Below are 19,897 nucleotides of genomic sequence, written 5' to 3'. Positions count from 1 at the left end.
GATAGCTCATAGCTTACTAGCTCGCGGTGGGACCAGTGCCTAAGACCATGATTGTTTCCATAGTTCCTGCACGGGAAGCATGGTCGCGCGATAGACGATAAAATAGCAGGCCGTCCCTATCGCACTATTTGTAAGTGCGATAGGGACGGCCTCACAGATGTCATATATACCATAGATCAAGCAAACGTATCTACTTAGCGTGTCAAATGAACTCAGTGAAATCCACTGAGTTGTCCGTCTTTACTCGCAGCTTGCAGCTTTCGGGCGTCAATTTTTGTAAGTTGAAGTCAACCAAAACATAAAAAATGCCTCGTTACGTGATATTCAATTGCAACAACACAAAAATTATGAACAATCAAGAGCCTGAGACATATTTAAAATTACAGGCAAGAATCAACTTCAATACAAAATTTGACACGCTCGGCCCCTATACAAATATATGAATTTGTTTCTTCTATCTAAATTAAGTTCTGTGGACGGCCTGGCCCCGTAGCCGAATGGCATTTCTCCGACGCCAAACGAAAGCGATACGCCGCTGGCTCTGTCGCGCCAATACGCAAGCGCGATAGAGATAGATATCTACTAGCGCTTCGTTTCGTGAGCGTTTCGTGAGCGATTGTGCCATTCGGCTAGCCACCCTGATATTTTATCGTCTATCGCGCGACCATGCTTCCCGTGCTGGCCCCGTAGCCGAATGGCATTTCTCCGACGCCAAACGAAAGCGATACGCCGCTGGCTCTGTCGCGCCAATACGCAAGCGCGATAGAGATAGATATCTACTAGCGCTTCGTTTCGTGAGCGATTCGTGAGCGATTGTGCCATTCGGCTAGCCACCCTGGTCAGCTAAGCAGACGTGTTCGACTTGCCACAACTGACGTTTCATGTTGATTCTCCGTTGATGTAGATAAAATCGCACGTCGTAGAATAGAGACAATGATGTGCCAGAATTAAACTTTTGCGATACATAGTTATGACATAGTGTGACAACTAAACCAAACCATTCAAAACCATAGTAGTTCTAGTAGTTGGTAGTAGCAAAAGGATTAATTATATAAATAAATAAATATTGGGGACACCTTATACACTGATCAACTTAGCCCCAAACTAAGCAAAGCTTGTACTATGGGGTGCTAAGCGACGATATACATACTTAAATAGATAAATACATACTTATATACATAGAAAACATCCATGACTCAGGAACAAATATCTGTGTTCATCACACAAATAAATGCCCTTACCGGGATTCGAACCCAGGACCGCGGCTCAGCAGGCAGGACTAGCTTTTACCCGCAGCTTCGCTCGCGTTAAATTCGAAATTGTGGAATGCTCCATACGAACTTCCACCCCCCATTTCAGGGAAGTGTGGGGTTAGAAAGTTAGAAAGAGACAAAAAGTAGCCTATGTCACTCTCCATCGCTTCCACTATATCCACTTGAAAAATCACGTCAATTCGTCGCTCCGTTTTGCCCTGAAAGACGGGCAAAAAACAGACACACACATTTACCCGTTTATAATTATCCAAACAGGGTAGGTAGAGAACATGGAACTCTCATTAAAAATAGAGGAGGAAGGGTCCCCCTTCACCCACCACTTTTTTAATGAGAGTCCCCTTTTGAACACAATCTTACTTTAAAACAAATAATGATTAATGAGTCAGGTAAAATTAGTGATGTGCAAGTTTCGGAAACTTTCCAAATAAGTAAAGGGAATTTAAATTTATGAAATGGAAATTTTCCATCCATACAATTGTACATACAAAGTATGGAAAGTTTCCGAAGTTTTCCTATGTGAAAATTTCAGAATTTTGGAAACTTTTCGTCGGCACAACAGTAAGTAAATTTTGGTAAAATTACCAATAGACACCACTGTTCTGTCACATTTTACTTGACAATGCCTTAAGATTTAAAGTGAAATCTACTGGGTACACTGTCCAGCACTGGTACATTTACCTTATGTAGGTAATTTCGTGTGTGACATCAGTGTGTTAACAATTTCACGGTGATAATCTTATTAACGCTTTGCTGACGACAACGCGTATCTCTATAAAGTATTAAAACTGGAAGACCAAAATTTGCCCCGATTTTTCCTCCTTCAAAAATATTTAGAGCCTTTTCCGAGATCCCACAGACAAAAATAAAACATGCGATGTATAAGAATTGCTTGAAAAGACGCAGAAATAAAATATTTGAGCAAAAACTGTTTGTGGACGTCTTATTCCAAAATATCGTTTTATGCGTCGAAATTTCTTATTGTACATTTTTCAAAGTACTTAATGAAATCACAATACCGAATGTAAAGGCAGCTCTATAAGTATATTCTAATATTAGGTAAGTAGGTACTTTTGTAAGTGTTTAGAAGTGTACCTGAACCTTTATTTAAGTGTGTAGACGTGTACCTACCTTTATATTTACTGACTAAAACCAGAATAGTGCTAAATATTTAGTTTGCTTCATGTCAAGTCTTTGAAAACATAAACAGGCTTAGTATTAACGTATTAACATACTTGTAAGTTATTCTCTTTATTTACTTTGCTTCTTAGATTAGGCTATTTTATAATATGATTATAAAAGTAAAATACAAAACCACATACAAAATATATAAACACATTATAAAAAACCTAACCTAGTGTGCCGCCAGCAGCGGGGCAGGGCCCAAGTTGTCGGTGGTTAGGGCCGCAGAGAGAGGAACCGTCGGACTATCCGCGCTGTGTCCAAGATCACCGCCTTCTGCATCTGGCCCTTGATCCAGCCACCTAGCGAGAGTCTCTTAAGATGTTGGTCGAGTCGAGACTCTTCGCTATGAGACCGTTCGCTGAAACTACTACTAGGGACAATGATCGTTGAATCAACATCCCACATGGCGGTTATCTCGTGAGCCAAGTCTAGGTACTCTTGTAAGTTATTATTATTATAGACAGCAAGCAATAATTTTGTTGAAATTATTAATAATAGACTTCGAGAGTTGAAACATTTGAAAACAAATTGAAATGGCAGCAAGCCAAATGCTAGAATGAATGGCAGACCGATCACCTAGGCATTGATCTGACACCTAGCTCTTTAAATAAATCTAGCATTGTACTTGACTTTGTATCGATGCACTAACCAGGCCTACGTCACTCGCTCGCGGTCGCGCGTTAAGTATACCTTCACGCTAGCCGTTCATTCGAACTATACATTGAACCGAATTCCCCGTTCGTAGCAAGTTTATAGTACACTGAGAGAAATTTGCATTGTGAATTTAACAAGTTCGACTTGTTGCGGTTTATCCGTTTGAATCAGCCAAACGTATGTTTAAAACAATATGTGTCAGGTTATTTTTATAAAATCGACTTGTTGATTCAAATATATTGCCGATTCAAATGACAAGTAGCTTGTTGTTTGAACCAAAGAGCACGTAGGCGCTATATTAACCAAAAAACTTGTTGACCGAACATGAAAACTGGTTGTATTTTCTCTCAGTGTAAGTAATTGTATAAAAAACCGGCCAAGAGCGTGTCGGGCCACGCTCAGTGTAGGGTTCCGTAGTTTTTCGTATTTTTCTCAAAAACTACTGAACCTATCAAGTTCAAAACAATTTTCCTAGAAAGTCTTTACAAAGTTCTACTTTGGTGATTTTTTTCATATTTTTTAAACATATGGTTCAAAAGTTAGAGGGGGGGGACGCACTTTTTTTTACTTTAAGAGCGATTATTTCCGAAACTATTAACATTATCAAAAAATGAATTTAGTAAACCCTTATTCATTTTTAAATACCTATCCAACAATATATCACACGTTGGGGTTGGAATGAAAAAAAATATCAGCCCCCACTTTGCATGTAGGGGGGGTACCCTAATAAAACATTTTTTCCCATTTTTTATTTTTGCACTTTGTTGGCGTGATTGATATACATATTGGTGCCAAATTTCAGCTATCTAGTGCTAACGGTTACTGAGATTATCCGCGGACGGACGGACGGACGGACGGACGGACGGACGGACGGACGGACGGACGGACGGACGGACGGACGGACGGACGGACAGACAGACATGGCGAAACTATAAGGGTTCCTAGTTGACTACGGAACCCTAAAAAACGGTTCGATTCAGTCTTAAGAGGATACGTTAGCGAAAATGATAAAATGGAAAGGAGCGCCCCTTTCAACTTGGGAATTTTAGTTAAATATACAAGTGTTATTAACTAGATTTATCGAAAAAAAATGTCCATTAAGAACAACTCAGTCAAAAGATATTTCAAAAAAATCTTTAAAATCGAGGTTCCGCTCTCGACTCTTTCCTCCTTCATAACTTAATCAATCGGAACGAAATTTGAGAATCTGAATAACAATAAAATAATCTATGTCGGATTGTTTAGCTTTTTTGGTTAATTGTTAACATTCTTGAGTATCACACCTTTTTTTGCGCCACAATGAAAAAGGCCGTTTTTGGAAATTTTTGATTGGCTCTAGAGTCTTTAAAAAGCAGAATATCAAAAAAATCAAAACGGTCCGGCACAAATAAAAATAACAACAATAACAATGTGTGTTGAAAAAATCATCGCTCCATCTTCAAAAATCAGGGAGGAAATAGTCGAGAGCGTTTGTATGGAGAATTGACCCCTACCGTATCGTCTTAACTCTTAACTGATATTGTCCCCTGACTGCTTTGGTCTGGCAAATCGACCGCTTAATACGTAACAGCTGTCCGTGGTCCAGACCAGTTGTAAACGTCGCAAATTAAAAACAATTGTCGCGATCAAAGTAAACAAACTAACATTAGTTACAGACAGAGCAAGGCTAAATTCATTGTACCTGTTTTGGCAACATGTGTAATGGCAGTGCATTCGACTTGCAAAAAACGGTCGATACTAATTTAAAGCGGCTTTGAGGTAGAATCATAGGCATACAGGGTGTAACTTTTTATAACCGCCAATAATTAGGGCGGTGTTCATGCTGATACAAAACCCAAAATATAAATTAAATACAGGTAGTATTTTAGCCAATTTTTTTTTACATTAGGTACTGTAAAACTATAAATTATGTACACCAAATGCACAACGTTGCAAATATGTAGCTGGAATAGTCCGATCAAATCGTTCCGCGCGTGACGTCGCGCTGTGCGATGGCTAGTCTAGGTGAAATTGAACGAAATATAAATAACACCTATTAATTTTTGTACATAGCCAGTATATTATATGTGTAGAAGTTTAGTGAAACATCCCACCACTATACGAACAAAGGGACGTTTTGCTGAAAAATTACATATGAAGAAAGTATTGTGTCGGTTTTCATAGTTTTATTTCATGAGTAACTATCGCGCTAACCGAAGACAATATAAAAGTATTGCCGGTTACAAAAATTACACCCAATATTTATTATTGTTTTGTAATATACGAGCCTACAATAGTACATTACGATACAAGTGCGTAAAAAAGGAAGTTCGAAACGAGTGGCGATAAATTAAAACACGACCGAAGGGAGTGTTTTAAATCGACACGAGTTACGAATTTCCTTTTTGCACGTGTATCGTACGACGTTTTTCAGTACAGATGGCCCTCCGAAGTTTCGACCTGACGTATAATGAACCACTTCTCGCACTAGTGCGTGAAAAAAACACCAGCTGTACCTACTGAAAAAGTACAAATTTATTGGTGCCGATTAATTGGAGCTAAAATCCTATTTAGATATTTAGATATAATCTTTGGCTAGAATTAATTGATATAAACAATTCGACTGAAACTATTGTTTTGAATACAAATAAGACTTAAAAAGGAAGTGATAAAAACCATGGAGGTAAAAATTGGAAAATATTTATGCAAAAAGTAGTTGGTAAATAAGGAAGTTTTTAACCCAAACATACTCAAGGTAACCTACATACTAAGATAGATGAGCTTGAACCTTCCATGAGATTTTGAAATATGGCGGAATTTTGGTCCATAATCATAAGTTCTCTAAAATATACTTAGGAGCACCGACCTACCATTTCGCTTACGCTTAAATACTGCTGAAGTGTGCAAAAGAGAAGCTGTCACGTATATGATCATCCTGTAAGTGGAAAAGAGGCAGACTACAAATGAAAAAACGTGACCATTTGTATTTAAAGGATACAGTGGGTGATTTCTGTTTCGATTAAACAGTTAGAAAAGCAAATTATTTATCATACATAATTTCTGAACTTAATACTCCCAATGACACTTGACATTGCTCCAGTTTTGGTCTCACTTTTGATATTCGACAGTTCTTCTTTGTCATCCTACTTCTATTATGATAAATCGATCAGTCATTTGTTTCATTTCACTAAACAACAAGTGAAAGTCGACTTTCGGCTCGTTTCATAAAACAACACTCGTGTTTTAATGCCATTCTTTATGCACCAGTTACATTTAACTATGAGTCATATTCTAGTCAAAAACGCATAATAGAGACTCTGATTTGAACACTGAATAACTGTTAAAATGTCATGAAGCGCTGGTAGCCTAGCAGTAAGTACCTGCGACTTTCGTTCCGAAGGTCGCGGGTTCGAACCCCGGCTGCACCAATGAGTTTTTCGGAATTTATGTGCGAAATGTCATTTGAAATTTGCCAGTCGCTTTTTGGTGAAGGAAAACATCGTGAGGAAACCGGACTAATTCCAATAAGGCCTAGTTTACCCTTCGGGAAGGTCAGATCGCAGTCGCTTTCGTAAAAACTAGTGCCTACGCCAAATCTTGGGATTAGTTGTCAAAGCGGACCCCAGGTTCCCATGAGCCGTGGCAAATGCCGGGATAGCGTAAGGAGGATGATGAACTGTTAAAATGTCAATTCAAAAAATGTTTGACGACCGGTCTGGCTCAGTCGGTAGTGACCCTGTCTGCTAAGCCGCGGTCCTGGGTTCGAATCCCGGTAAGGGCATTTATTTGTGTGCTGAGCACAGATATTTGTTCCTGAGTCATGGATGTTTTCTATGTATATAAGTATGTATTTATCTATTTAAGTATGTATATCGTCGCTTAGCACCCATAGTACAAGCTTTGCTTAGTTTGGGGCTAAGTTGATCTGTGTAAGGTGTCCCCAATATTTATTTATTTTATTTTATTATTTATTCTAACACATTTCATTAAAATTCGAAATTAAGTTAGCAAATCTCGATTTCTAGTTTTGAAAGGGTTAACTAAGTAATAAAATAACTAACAGATTATTATATCTGTAAACGAATTAGGTATCCTTCATATTAGGAAACTCATCCAAAATGGTCATGTTTACTTCGCGTAATAGAAATATACACTGTGCCATTTGCGTTTAAGAATACTCCCACACCCAATCTTGAAATTGTAAAGTAAATAATGTTAGGTCTACATGAGTACCTAGGGTGACTATGTGGTTTTAGAGAATATATGGACGCTGTTCGACACAAACGTGGGTCCCATTTTCCTCTCTAGCTTATTGACATTATGGATAATGTTTTACATCATATATCTAGAAGAAGAATAAGAATAGTTTATTATTAATAAGAAATTATTACAATGGTACATTATTTTTCCTGTGGCCCACACTAGGCTAAGCCTGTCACGTGGCAGCCAGGCACGTCGTATTTTTAATTATTTGTCTATTTGCTCCTATTTTTAAACAAAACAAATCTTTTAAAAGTGTAAACAATATGGGTACAGTACAGTACAGACTACGTCCAACATACACCACATACATTATGTCACATAATTAATGTGACTTAACGTAAAAACATTTTCTACTAATATCCCGAGAGGAAAACGTGAAATACTTTTGTATGGAAAATCGGCCGCTGCATACCCTCTTAAGAACTGGAATGACACTGTTGTGTAAATGTTTCATATAAATAAAACTCAAATAATTCCATAAATCTCTACGTTTACTTCAGGTGATAAGTGTATAAGATTTATTTTTATTATGAGAGCCAAAAGTGGGCCATCTACCCCATTATTTCGCCGAATTCGTTGCATTTCGTAAGCAAATGAATCACTTTCTGTAGCCAAGAGTACAATCGCTGACGCTCCGCATCGTAGCCCCTATAGCTTTTCCGTATTGGCGCGACAGAGCCAGCTAGGCATATCATTGTCGCCGAGAGATAGACATGAGTCTCACTATAAATAAATAAATAACAAATACTAAATATTGGGGACACTTTACACAGATCAACTTACTATGGGTGCTAAGCGACGATATACATACTTAAATAGATAAATACATACTTATATACATAGAAAACATCCATGACTCAGGAACAAATATCAGTGCTCATCACACAAATAAATGCCCTTACCGGGATTCGAACCCAGGACCGCGGCTTAGCAGGCAGGGTCACTACCGACTGAGCCAGATCGGTCGTCTGGCTCTGTCATGAATAGTACAAATTGTGGCTATGTGAACTATAGACCTTAGCAATAGGCTTATAAAACGTAAAAGTGTTATTTACGATGTTGTATTGTTGTGTTGTCTACTTTCTGTTTTATGTTATACTAACAATTAGCTTTAAAATATTCAATAATGTATAAGTACTAACCATTATGGGCCATTTGTTGTCTGTGATAATAGATAAATTAAACTAAATTAAATTATTATAGCCTATTACAGTTTAGGCACACTATGAGCGCTTGTCCTTTACGGAAATACCCCATTTTGTAAAATTTCTAAAAATTAGCTTGACAAAAAGAAATAACCATAAAATCTGGTCACAAAATTTTACAAGAATCGGTTGAGAATTGCGACCTGTAGAGGACACCATCCGGACATTCAAAATGCAAATTAAATTAAACCGTCGCTGTCGCTCTGTTAATTTAGAAACAATAAGCCAAAACCCAGTCGCTGAGGCCGAAACCGGCTGGAACAGGATGATGATGATGAATTTAGAAACTTTTCTTTACATGTCACGGCGAGATACTGTTGCGTCAATGTCCTGTAGTTGCCTATCCGTTCGCTACGGGTGGTTCTCTTGGCTACAGGCCCAGGTAACATTGGGATTAGCAGTTTGGTAACGCTCTGGCAACGGACTCGTCAAAATGACAGCATAGGGCCGCGAATAGCCGCTGTTCTCGTGAACACGTACTTTTTTGTACGTGTGAGTAATGAGACTGCAATGCATGTGTGACGCAAGTCGCCACAATGACAATTATAAGCTTTACAAACTTGTCATAAATAAATATAGGACATTCTTACACAGATTGACTAAGGTCAGCTCAAGAAAGCTTGTGTTGTGGGTACTCAGAAAACTGTGATCAATTAGCAGTTTGCGTAGGTATAACTATTAGCAAATCACAGTTATTTAAATTACCTAAAATTAATTTTCTGAAATCGACACATTCAATGTACTGTGTGCATTTCGTAATTGTTCCCGTCGCTAATACTTATGAGCTGTCATTTGATTTGACAAAGTGTCTGTGATGTACATTGCTGGCAATAAAAATTTTCTTAGAGAGTTTATTAAGTATTTTTTTAAATCATTAATCCCTTATCCTAACAGCCCACTTGCTGGCAACACACATAATATCACATTAAAAGATCAAGCCAGCTTGATTTTTTCCGACTACGTATACTAAAGAAAAATATTGTCATATTTCCACGAGTTGACATAAAACCGTCAAAATTATGTATCTCAGGCCGATAGTCCACTATCATATTTTTATCATAGCAATATCATCATAGGCTGTGTCGTCATTTTTCTTCACGTTAGAGTAAAAAAGGAGGCATACAGACCTATGATCATATTTCTACGATAAACATAATTATGATAGTGTACTTTCGGTTTCAATCTTCTTTTCTATTGACAGCTGAAAATCACATGAAAATCCGCTTTTCACTTTTAGAGTTTATCGCGAACAAACAAACACTGACAGATGCGTTGGGTTGCGATTATACTTTGTTCCATTGAATTTCCATTCGGTATTTACGAGTATCAGATGATTGTGCTAAAATCTTGTTTACTTATAATATTATACACGTTGCGCGTTCAGTATTGCGGCAAATGCGTGGGCTCCATTTGGCGTGAGTGCGATCATGCAACGACAAAGCTTCCACACAATCGTATCTTGTAAACGTCTTCTTATTAACATGATCATTTGCCAATAGTTCTGACGGAACAATGGGGCTTACGGACTACGCTTAAAATGGATGTAGGCATGGATCTAGTGGTACTAAAGAGCTTCTCATAGACATGTTTATTTGCCATCAAATCCAAAGGAACAAGGCGATATAGACCACGCACGAAATGAATGTAGGGATGGGCCCTAAAGCTCTTGGGGTGTTAAGTATTACTCACCAGGTGTTGCAGTTATCTTCTCGTGTCTGCCCGGGCATGTACAACTGCCCCCGATACCGGCACGGCTGCAGAATGAGACCAGGGCTTATGAGACCCGTTCAAGGGTCTCCTGGTACTAAACATCCCCTCATAGACATCATCATTTGCCATCAAATCGGCCGCAATAAGGCAATATAAACTACGCACAAAATGCATGTAGGGATGGTCCTAAATGTCTCACTTTTGGGGTGTTACTCACCAGGTATTGCTTTTCTCTTTGCGTTTTCTCGCGTCTGGCCTGGCACATAGTTATATGTACTTACAATGATGCCAGGGCTTCGCTGTAACTGGATCTCGTGCTACTAAAGAGCTTCTCATGGACATTTGCAACAGATCTGATGGAACATGGAGACTTATGGACTGACTGGATGGAAATGGAATGGATGAAAAACTTACCAGGTGTTGCAGTTATCTTCTCGCTTCTGCCCGGGCATGTACAACTGCCCTCGATGCCGGCACGGCTGCAGGATGAAGCCAGGGTCTACCGTCTGGTTGCGACAGACGGGCAGATAGTCGGGACAGCAGTCGTCGTGCGCACGGTTGAAGTCGCAGAATTCGTCGCAGTAGCATAACGTGTCTGGAAAATGTATGGAGCATTAATATCGATGAATATTATAGGACATTCACACACTTTAGTGATTCCACAAGCTCATTGAAGGCTTATTATGTGTGTGGTTAGTAAAACGCCCCACTTTGTCGATTGCTATAGAGCCGCATTGTCAGTTTATTAATATAAAGATACAAAGTATTCAAGCAAATCTCTTTATAGTAAGCGACAAAGTGGGACGTTTTACTAGACACACTCACATATTGTGGATACTCAGACAATGATTAAATATTTAAATACGAAATCATTAAAGACTCAAATAAATTCCCTCACAGGGATTCGAATCTAGAACTATCGGCTTAGCAGGCAGGTTCTTTACCAACTAAACCATACCGGTCGTTAAAGAGAATCAATGTCGCTCATGGTCTGTCATACTTCATCCATCTAATTGAAAGGCAAACAAATCATTAATCATTCGCTTGCCCTTATTAATCTCATTCATTTGAGGTCGGCGGAGCATGTCTTCCAATACTATACCTCTAACGGAGAGAGATATGTAAATAAATAGGAAATGGGATGGGAGATGCGATTTAAAAAGTCTGGGTAAAATTGAACAGTATGATATATGAGTTCCTTTTACATATCCAGCCATATCCAGCAAATATTGCCAGTTATAAAGATAACAACCTGCCGGTGTATCATGCTTCCAATTTTATCACTTATCCACGTGGATAAGACATCTGTCACTCTCACACTGACATACTTGCCAAAGCGTGACGGATACTTTATCCCCGTGGATAAGTGATAAAATTGGAAGCATAATTCGCCGGCTGTATGATATAACGTACCAAGTATCCTATGCGCGCAAGAGTCCCTCCGATCGCGACAGCATTCGCCAGTCTTGCCACAGAATGGGCCCGGTGGTAGATCGGGCCCGGTGTACGCGGCTACAGTGCCCAGCATGCATAGCGCTAGTATATATCTGGAACAAGGGAGAAACAGTTAGACGATACGGTAGGGGTCGATTCTCCATACAAACGCTCTCGACTATTTCCTCCGTGGTTTTTGAAGATAGAGCAATGATTTTTTCAACACAGATTTTTGATTATTTTTATCTGTGTCGGACCGTTTTGATTTTTTTGATATTCTGCTTTTTAAAGACTCTAGAGCCAATCAAAAATTTCCAAAAACGGCCTTTTTCATTGTGGCGCAAAAAAAGGTGTGATACTCAAGATTGGTAACAATTAACCAAAAAAGTTAAAAGGTCCGACATAGATTATTTCATTGTTATTCAGATTCTCAAATTTCGTTCCGATTGATTAAGTTTTGAAGGAGGAAAGAGTCGAGAGCGGAACCTCGATTTTAAAGATTTTTTTGAAATATCTTTTGACTGAGTTGTTCTTAATGGACAATTTGTTTTCGATAAATCTAGTTAATAACACTTAATTGTAACTAAAATTCCCAAGTTGAAAGGGGGGCTCCTTTCCATTTTAGCATTTTCGCTACCGTATCCTATTAAATCATTATCATTATTGCCCTTATCCCAATGACTTGGGGTCGGCGCAGCATTTCTTTTCTTCCATACCTCTCTATCGGATGTCATCTCATCATTCACTTGCATTCGTTCCACATCATCTCTCAGGAAACGGGAGAGAAAAGCCGAAAAAAAGGTGAATGGACTTTTTTTTTCAGCTTTCCTCTCCCATTTCCTCCTTCCACATTCATCGGTAACACGTGTCTCGTAACATGACTTTCATCCCTCCGCATCACAATAACTGGTCTACATCCGCACCGCAGGGGCAGCGATGGGGAACACAAACCGGCATACCCAAACGGAGGCAAAAATCGACAGATCAATTTTAATTTAATTAGTTTTAAGTTGTGCATAATACTGCATTTTGTTTGAGTTAAGTATAATTAAGTAAGTTATATTGTTGTATAGGTGTAATATTGTATTTGTCTGTCCTTATAAATAAAGATCTATGTATAGCTTGGATTCGTCTATTTAGTAACCAAACCTTGTGTACAATGTTCGATACAAAATAAACTTTGTTTTAACGTCAGAATAATCTAGTATCGGTAATGGTGCCCGATTGATAATCCGAAATAAAATACGCCGATTTTCGGTACGCCGACAACGATTCGCCGACGTCTTTTTTGGCCGAATAACGATTGGAAGATTCTCATTTCGCATAATATTCGTTCGTAAACGGAGTCGGTAAGCAGAAATTTGATACGCCGATTTACTTTTCGACGAATAATCATTTAGGAATTGTAAAAATTGGCCGACAAAAAATTGGTCGAAACACAATAGGGCGAGTGATCATTTGGTATTATTTTTTGGTGAGTTGGCTGGAACTTCCAAAGTGTTCTGCGGATTCAAAAATCTAGTTGTTAGATCGTTTATAAGAGTAACTCACATTTGATTCATTTACTTATTTATATTAATCATCATGTTCTGATTCTAAGGATTAATTTTAGTAAATTATGTATTGTTGTTTTCAAGTCACCAAATTTTCACTTTTAAAATATACATTGTTTGTTTAAGAAACAAAAAATGTCTATTAAGTGCGTAATTTTTTTACGACAGCGATAATTCATTCATTCGAAAATATTTTAACAATGTATAAAATGTGAAACGTTATTCGACTAAACGTGGCCTAAACGAAAATATTACTTTGCTAAATGAAAAATGTCCAATAATAGTTCGGATAATTTGCACAGAAGCGAACTGAACTGTATGCGAACCAAGATTCTACGTAACGTTATTCGACCAAAAGTGGCAGCGATTGTTTGATTATTCGGCTAAATGGCATTCGGCGAATCGTTGTCGGCGAATCAATAATCGGCTAAAAAACTGTCGGAGAATCATTAGGTAGCCATCGGTAATATTAATTATCCCGCACAGCTGATCCAGCGCTGACCTAATTATTTCTTGCTTGACAAACAAGACACAAACAATTAACCTAATTCTCATGATGACATTTTTTATGATATACCTATGACTTATATGAGGCAAATGAGTCGAATCGCCTCGTGGTAAGCGAACGTCATCGTCCAAGGACATAGGAATTGTTAATTTTATGTCGGAATTAAAAATGGGGATATGCCTTTTACACAAGTTTTTTTTATTGTGAAGCACAACTTTTGCTCTTGCGCGCAAGTCCATACTAAACTTTTGAAGTCGCACTAGAAGTTAGAAGTACCTATGAACTCGCGCGCGAAAACTCAAGCTGTACACTTGATCGGAACTTTATTGACCTAAGTAACACGGTGGAAAATGAAGACAGAGTCTAAGATGAAGCTCATCGGTTCAGCCTAAGAAATCGAAGTCGTAGGTATTTTTCAGGGAATACTGATGGCCGGAGCGCATTCCATTCCTTTCCGCGCCAGATGCTAAAGATGAAAGAAAAAAAACGTTTGCCTTTAAGGTCCAGTTGCATCAACCACATTTGACAGACACATCATCGTCACGCAGCAGACGTCTATGGAACTTCCATACAATAAAATTTAACGAACGCTTTAACGGAGACAGACGGTTTGGTGCAACCGGCCCTAAGGACCTCAAGTACTTTGAAGGTCGCTAATGTCGCTATCCAGAAATAACGCAGGTGACGGATTATTAAAGAGTAGGTAGTTAGTTGTGCGAGTGCGAAGCAGGAAGCTAATATTATTTTAAAATCCGATATTGTACACCCTAGCAGGGTAATCATGTGCCTACCTGACCAAATGTAATACCAAACTGTACAAATGAACATGATTTACAATGGAATAAATGAATATGAATATGAATATGAAGTTTCTGGAGAAGCGCACGTGAATCATCTAACTTATAGGTACATTGAAATTATGACTTATAAGACATTATAGTTAATAGTTACCTCATCAGCTCAAAGGACGATTCCGACAATTTTCAATCAATCAACCATTTTACTTGGAAGATGAGACACACCTAACCATTGCCACAGCGACACGAGGCGCTAGCGATTCATTTCGCCTAAGATACAAGCAATCATTAAAAGTTACTGTGTTACATACCTACTTACATACATACAATCACGCCTCTATCCCATAAAGGGGTAGGCAGAGCACATGAACTACTCAAATTTCAGTGCCACTCTTGGCAAAAAGGGGTTGAAAGGTAACGAAACTGTGTTAAAAGTGTCGTTACTGTGTTAAAAGTGTTAAATCATTAAAAGAGTAGCATAGAAGTACCTACATTTCAATTACTGTGTAGTTTTTATCAGATAAAACAAAGTGTAGTGAAAGGTGGTCGCTAATCCGAACACTTAATAGCTCTTATCAGCAGAAATAGGTCGCTGCACTGCCGGCCTAGCCAAAGACAACCGTTGACTCTACGTCGAGCGAAACGCAGACTGGCTCTGTCGCGCCAAAGAAGAGCGATAGGGACAGCTAGCTACGATACTTACTGTTAAGCGTAACGGTAGGTAGGTAGACTGTTCGCGGATTGTGCATACAGAATTACAGATGCGACATTCTAGGCCATAAACATGGGTTTATGATCGATAAAACCCATAACAGTAGGTATATGATAGGGAAACGTGCGTAAGTGCATTTGAGTGGTTATAATTTAAATAAATAAATGAATATTATAGAACATTCTTACACAGATTGACTGAGGCCCACGGTAAGCTCACAAGAAGGCTTGTGTTGTGGGTACTCAGACAACGATATATATAATATATAAATACTTAATATACATAGAAAACATCCATGACCCAGGAACAAATATCTGTGCTCATCACACAAATAAATGCCCTTACCGGGATTCGAACCCGGGACCGCGGCGTAGCAGGCAGGTTCACTACCGACTGCGCCAGACTGGTCGTCATTTATACTGTAATTTATCATTATTAATAAATAAACTGAATTTAAGACACTCTCGTCATAAATAATAAACACGTATGTCGTAGCACTCGAGGTTCCAAAAAAAATCAAAAAACCTCATCAGCGGATCGATTTCCATCAAATATGGCTAAGTCAGCTTTCAAACAAAAAAAAACGAAATCTAAATCGGTTCATCATGGGTTCATCCGTTCGGGATCTACGATGCCATAGAGACATACACATTCAGACCGACACGTCAAACATATAAGACTTGTCGTTTTTAACCCCCGACGCAAAAACGAAGGGGTGTTATAAGTTTGACGTGTCTGTCTGTGTGTATGTCTGTCTGTCTGTCTGTCTGTCTGTCTGTCTGTCTGTTTGTCTGTCTGTCTGTGTGTGTGCCTGTAGCTCTCGAACTGATGAACCGATTATGATTTAGTTTTTTTTGTCTGAAAGCTGAGTTAGACCGTTTTCACATTACCCGATCCGATATCGGATGTCGGAAAGATTTCAATAGAAAAATCCAAGATGGCGCCTGTAATGTATGAGGTATCGGTCCGACATCCGATATCGGATCGGATAATGTGAAAACGCGAGAATGTGAGAACACTCCCGACTAAGTAGTCGGGAGTGTTCTTAGCCATGTTTCATGAAAATCGGCTCACTAGGTCGCGGTCGGGGGTTTTTTTCAAAATTTTAATAGGTTACAATAACACACAAAACGGTTCAAGTTTCAGTGCCATGCTTAACAATGAAAAGTTTAATAGAAAACGACATAATCCGAAAAGACAAAATAAAGGTTTTCTTTCAACGTCTAAATCAATCCGGCTGACAGATTAGTGGCTGAGATTATAACTGTCAATGTCAATGTCAAAATTAGTAGATGATGGAATGACAGTTGTGTCTCATTGAATACAATATTACAGCTATGTTTATGATGGATAATATCCATACATATTAGCAAAGACATAATTATATAACTCCGTATAGACAGATAAAGTCTAAGAAAAAAACGTACCTCAGTACCATACAGAAAAAGGTACGGTGACCTAGATGGCATTACACCTTTGGGGTACGCTCAGCTAGATGGCGCTAATATTAATATTTGACACTTTAAAACATATCAAGCTAAGAATATGGGCTAAATTGTCAAAACTGAGGTTCAAAAGTTTCAAGCCTGTGTCAAGAGATGGCAGTCTAAGCACTGTGTTTACCACAGATGTCATATATACCATAGATCAAGCAAACGTATCTACTTAGCGTGTCAAATGAACTCAGTGAAATCCACTGAGTTGTCCGTCTTTACTCGCAGCTTGCAGCTTTCGGGCGTCAATTTTTGTAAGTTGAAGTCAACCAAAACATAAAAAATGCCTCGTTACGTGATATTCAATTGCAACAACACAAAAATTATGAACAATCAAGAGCCTGAGACATATTTAAAATTACAGGCAAGAATCAACTTCAGTACAAAATTTGACACGCTCGGCCCCTATACAAATATATGAATTTGTTTCTTCTATGTGTTCGACAGTAACTCTCTATAATAATCGATCCTCCTTGATATTAGTAAGCGGTGGTGGCTAAGTAGATATGACTTCCGACTTTCAATCTGAAAGTCGCGGGTTTTAATACCGTACCAATCAGTTTTTTTTTTATTTTATTTTTTATTTATTTATTAACTTAAGTGTATACAGCTTATACAAGTACAGTGTCCCACAAAACAGTTTCCACGGTTTGACTGTGGGATCGTGCAGTCTCTACTCTCTTATAAAACAATCTATATCATTAAATACTTATGATAATCTATTTCTATACACAATTTATGAGGTAACTACGCAGCTTTTTACCAAATTTAACTTTGTTGGCTTCCTGTCTGGTGTCAGTGGGCAGGCTGTTGAGTATGTAGGGAAGGCGTTTGTGAAGACATCTATCGCCGTAGTAGTTAGTGACCCTGGGCACAACAAACTTGCCCGCAGACACCGACCTGGTTCCACAAACATCGTTAGAGTGTAACTGGGTATGCTCTCGACTGCCATGGTTGTTATACAAAATTAAAATTTTCGGAACTTATGTAGGTACAAACGACATTTAGGTATCAATAGCTTTTTGGCGAAGAAAATATCGCGAGGAAACCATCTGCGAAGGAATTCAAAGGTGGGCATTTTCCAAAATAAATCTCGAAAATCGAATTTCGTTCGTGACGTATTGGAAACTGGAATTTTGTATTGAAAATTTGGGACACATTTTTTTGTCGTCGGGATCGAATCAGCTCGTGATTCTGAGAAGAATGAGCCCAAACACGTCCAGATCTGGTGAAATTCGATATTCGAGATTTAATTTAGAAAACGTCCAGGTGCACTTGACGTCCCCAGGAAATAAGTACGAAGAATAATATCGAGAGATCATTCAATGAGAACCTTTGTTCACGTTTGGGGAACGCTCGGCTAGATGGCGCTAATATTAATATTTGACATTTTAACACATGGGCCAAATTGTCAAAAGTTCAAAACTGAGGTTCAAAAGTTTTAAGCCTGTGTCGAGAGATGGCAGTCTATGCACTGTGATTACATATTTTAATTTGACATAATACTCGATCCTCTTTGCCCATAGGTTATTCCCATATCGGTCAAGGCTAAAAGATAACAGACCACAAGTAAAGACCATAAATAAACGCCACGGACAAAACTAGGCCAAATTCCGTTAATTAAAACACCGTTTCTTATCTAAAAAAAAGAAATACCAACTTAAATAACAAGGTGTTATCGGATTCTTGATTCTCGGAAAATAACGCAGATGTGAGTAAATATTTTTTTTGTAAACTACACAAAACAAATGAAAATCGGCCAAGTGCGAATAAGAACGATTCTGCGCCTTTGTAAAACACACTTTGTACACTACGATACAAATGCGGAAAAGAGAAAATTCTAATTGCCTCTTTGCACGCGTAGGGTAGGTACAACGTTTTACCGTAAGTACATAAAATGATGACCCTTAGACATAGGTACAGTAAACTACAACTTTGCGCACGAGTGCGAGAAAAAAGCACTGACGTAACACCTCCTCTATAACTAAATATGGCGGATTTGGATTCAAAAACCCTAAAGTAGTAAATTAACACTACACGCCAATAACGAGGTCAAGCCATATATCACGGTTCGCGGACACTTTACCAACGAGTCAAATTAAAAATCCAAAACATAAAACAAAGAACTTCGGCTATAAATCAATGGCGACGGTACTAAAATCGTCCGCGAGTTTAAATTTATGATGCCCTACACGCATAAACCATCATGGTCAATTATGAACCGCACTATGTATGTTTAAAACAAAACAAGAGGTATTAAAAGTTACATGGGCCATTTTTTTCAAAGTTGTCAACCCCACTTTTTTTTTGGATTTGGAAATTTTTATGTGATTTCCATTCAGAATCACGAGCTCTTTCAATCCGGAGAAAAAAGTGTCCCAAGCATTTTTTCCCATTCCATTACCATTTTTTCATACATTTAGTATGGCGGTAACGGAATGGAAGGTTCGAAAAAATGTATGGAAATCTTGGGACATTTTTTTTCTCCTATCAGGATCGAAAGACCTCGCGATTTTGAGTATTAATCGCGTTAAAAATACCCATGTTACAAAAACGTGGGGTGGACAACTTTGAAAAAAAAATGGCCCACATCGTTTTGACTTCCCGGCCTATAGTCAAAGAGGCAAACGTTGACCCTAGACGCCGACAGAAATGCAGCCTAGCTCTGTCGCGCTAATACGGAAGTGCGATAGAGATGGCAGGCTACGATAACGATATTATCGTAAGCGATTGGGTATTTGACATTTGACGTACCATGCCAGCCTAGCCAGAGTGAAAATAGACTTATATTGATCGGGATATAGACCGTGATTACCTTTTTGATTTTTGTCGTGCTCCTGATATTTCGACTCAGTTGCATGCATCATGATTACGGAAAACTGACGAAGGCTGGTGGATGTTAAAGTTGCATAGACAGCGCGCGATCTACCCTCAAAAAATCAAAAAGGTAATCACGGTCTATATCCCGGTCAATATAAATATAATGAAAATAACGGTGAATCATTCAAAACTCTTAGAGTGAAAATAGTTGTCGCTACATGGCGATCGAAACGCACTCTGGCTCTGTCACGCCAATACAGAAGAGGCTAAGAGCGATAGAGACAACTAGCTCCTATAATTTATGCTTATACGA

At 38.5% G+C, this 19,897-nt stretch overlaps 1 protein-coding gene across 1 annotated transcript in view; it reads right to left on the bottom strand.

The window, feature by feature from the left end:
* LOC125242087 (tubulointerstitial nephritis antigen-like) overlaps positions 1 to 11,810 on the bottom strand; it is an 82,784-nt gene extending 70,974 nt beyond the window's left edge. The window contains exons 1-2 of the mRNA XM_048150795.1: positions 11,681 to 11,810; positions 10,682 to 10,862 (exon numbers count right to left, since the gene is read on the bottom strand). Of these exons, the coding sequence (XP_048006752.1) occupies positions 10,682 to 10,862; positions 11,681 to 11,795 (296 nt within the window). The 5' untranslated portion in view covers positions 11,796 to 11,810. The remainder of the gene's footprint in view (positions 1 to 10,681; positions 10,863 to 11,680) is intronic.
* Between the last annotated feature and the right edge of the window lie 8,087 nt (positions 11,811 to 19,897).

The sequence above is a fragment of the Leguminivora glycinivorella genome, unplaced genomic scaffold, assembly GCF_023078275.1.
Source record: "Leguminivora glycinivorella isolate SPB_JAAS2020 unplaced genomic scaffold, LegGlyc_1.1 Scaffold6, whole genome shotgun sequence".
NCBI lineage: Eukaryota > Metazoa > Arthropoda > Insecta > Lepidoptera > Tortricidae > Leguminivora > Leguminivora glycinivorella.
Note: the sequence above shows the minus strand (reverse complement) of the source record. Positions and strands in the feature narration are given on the sequence as shown.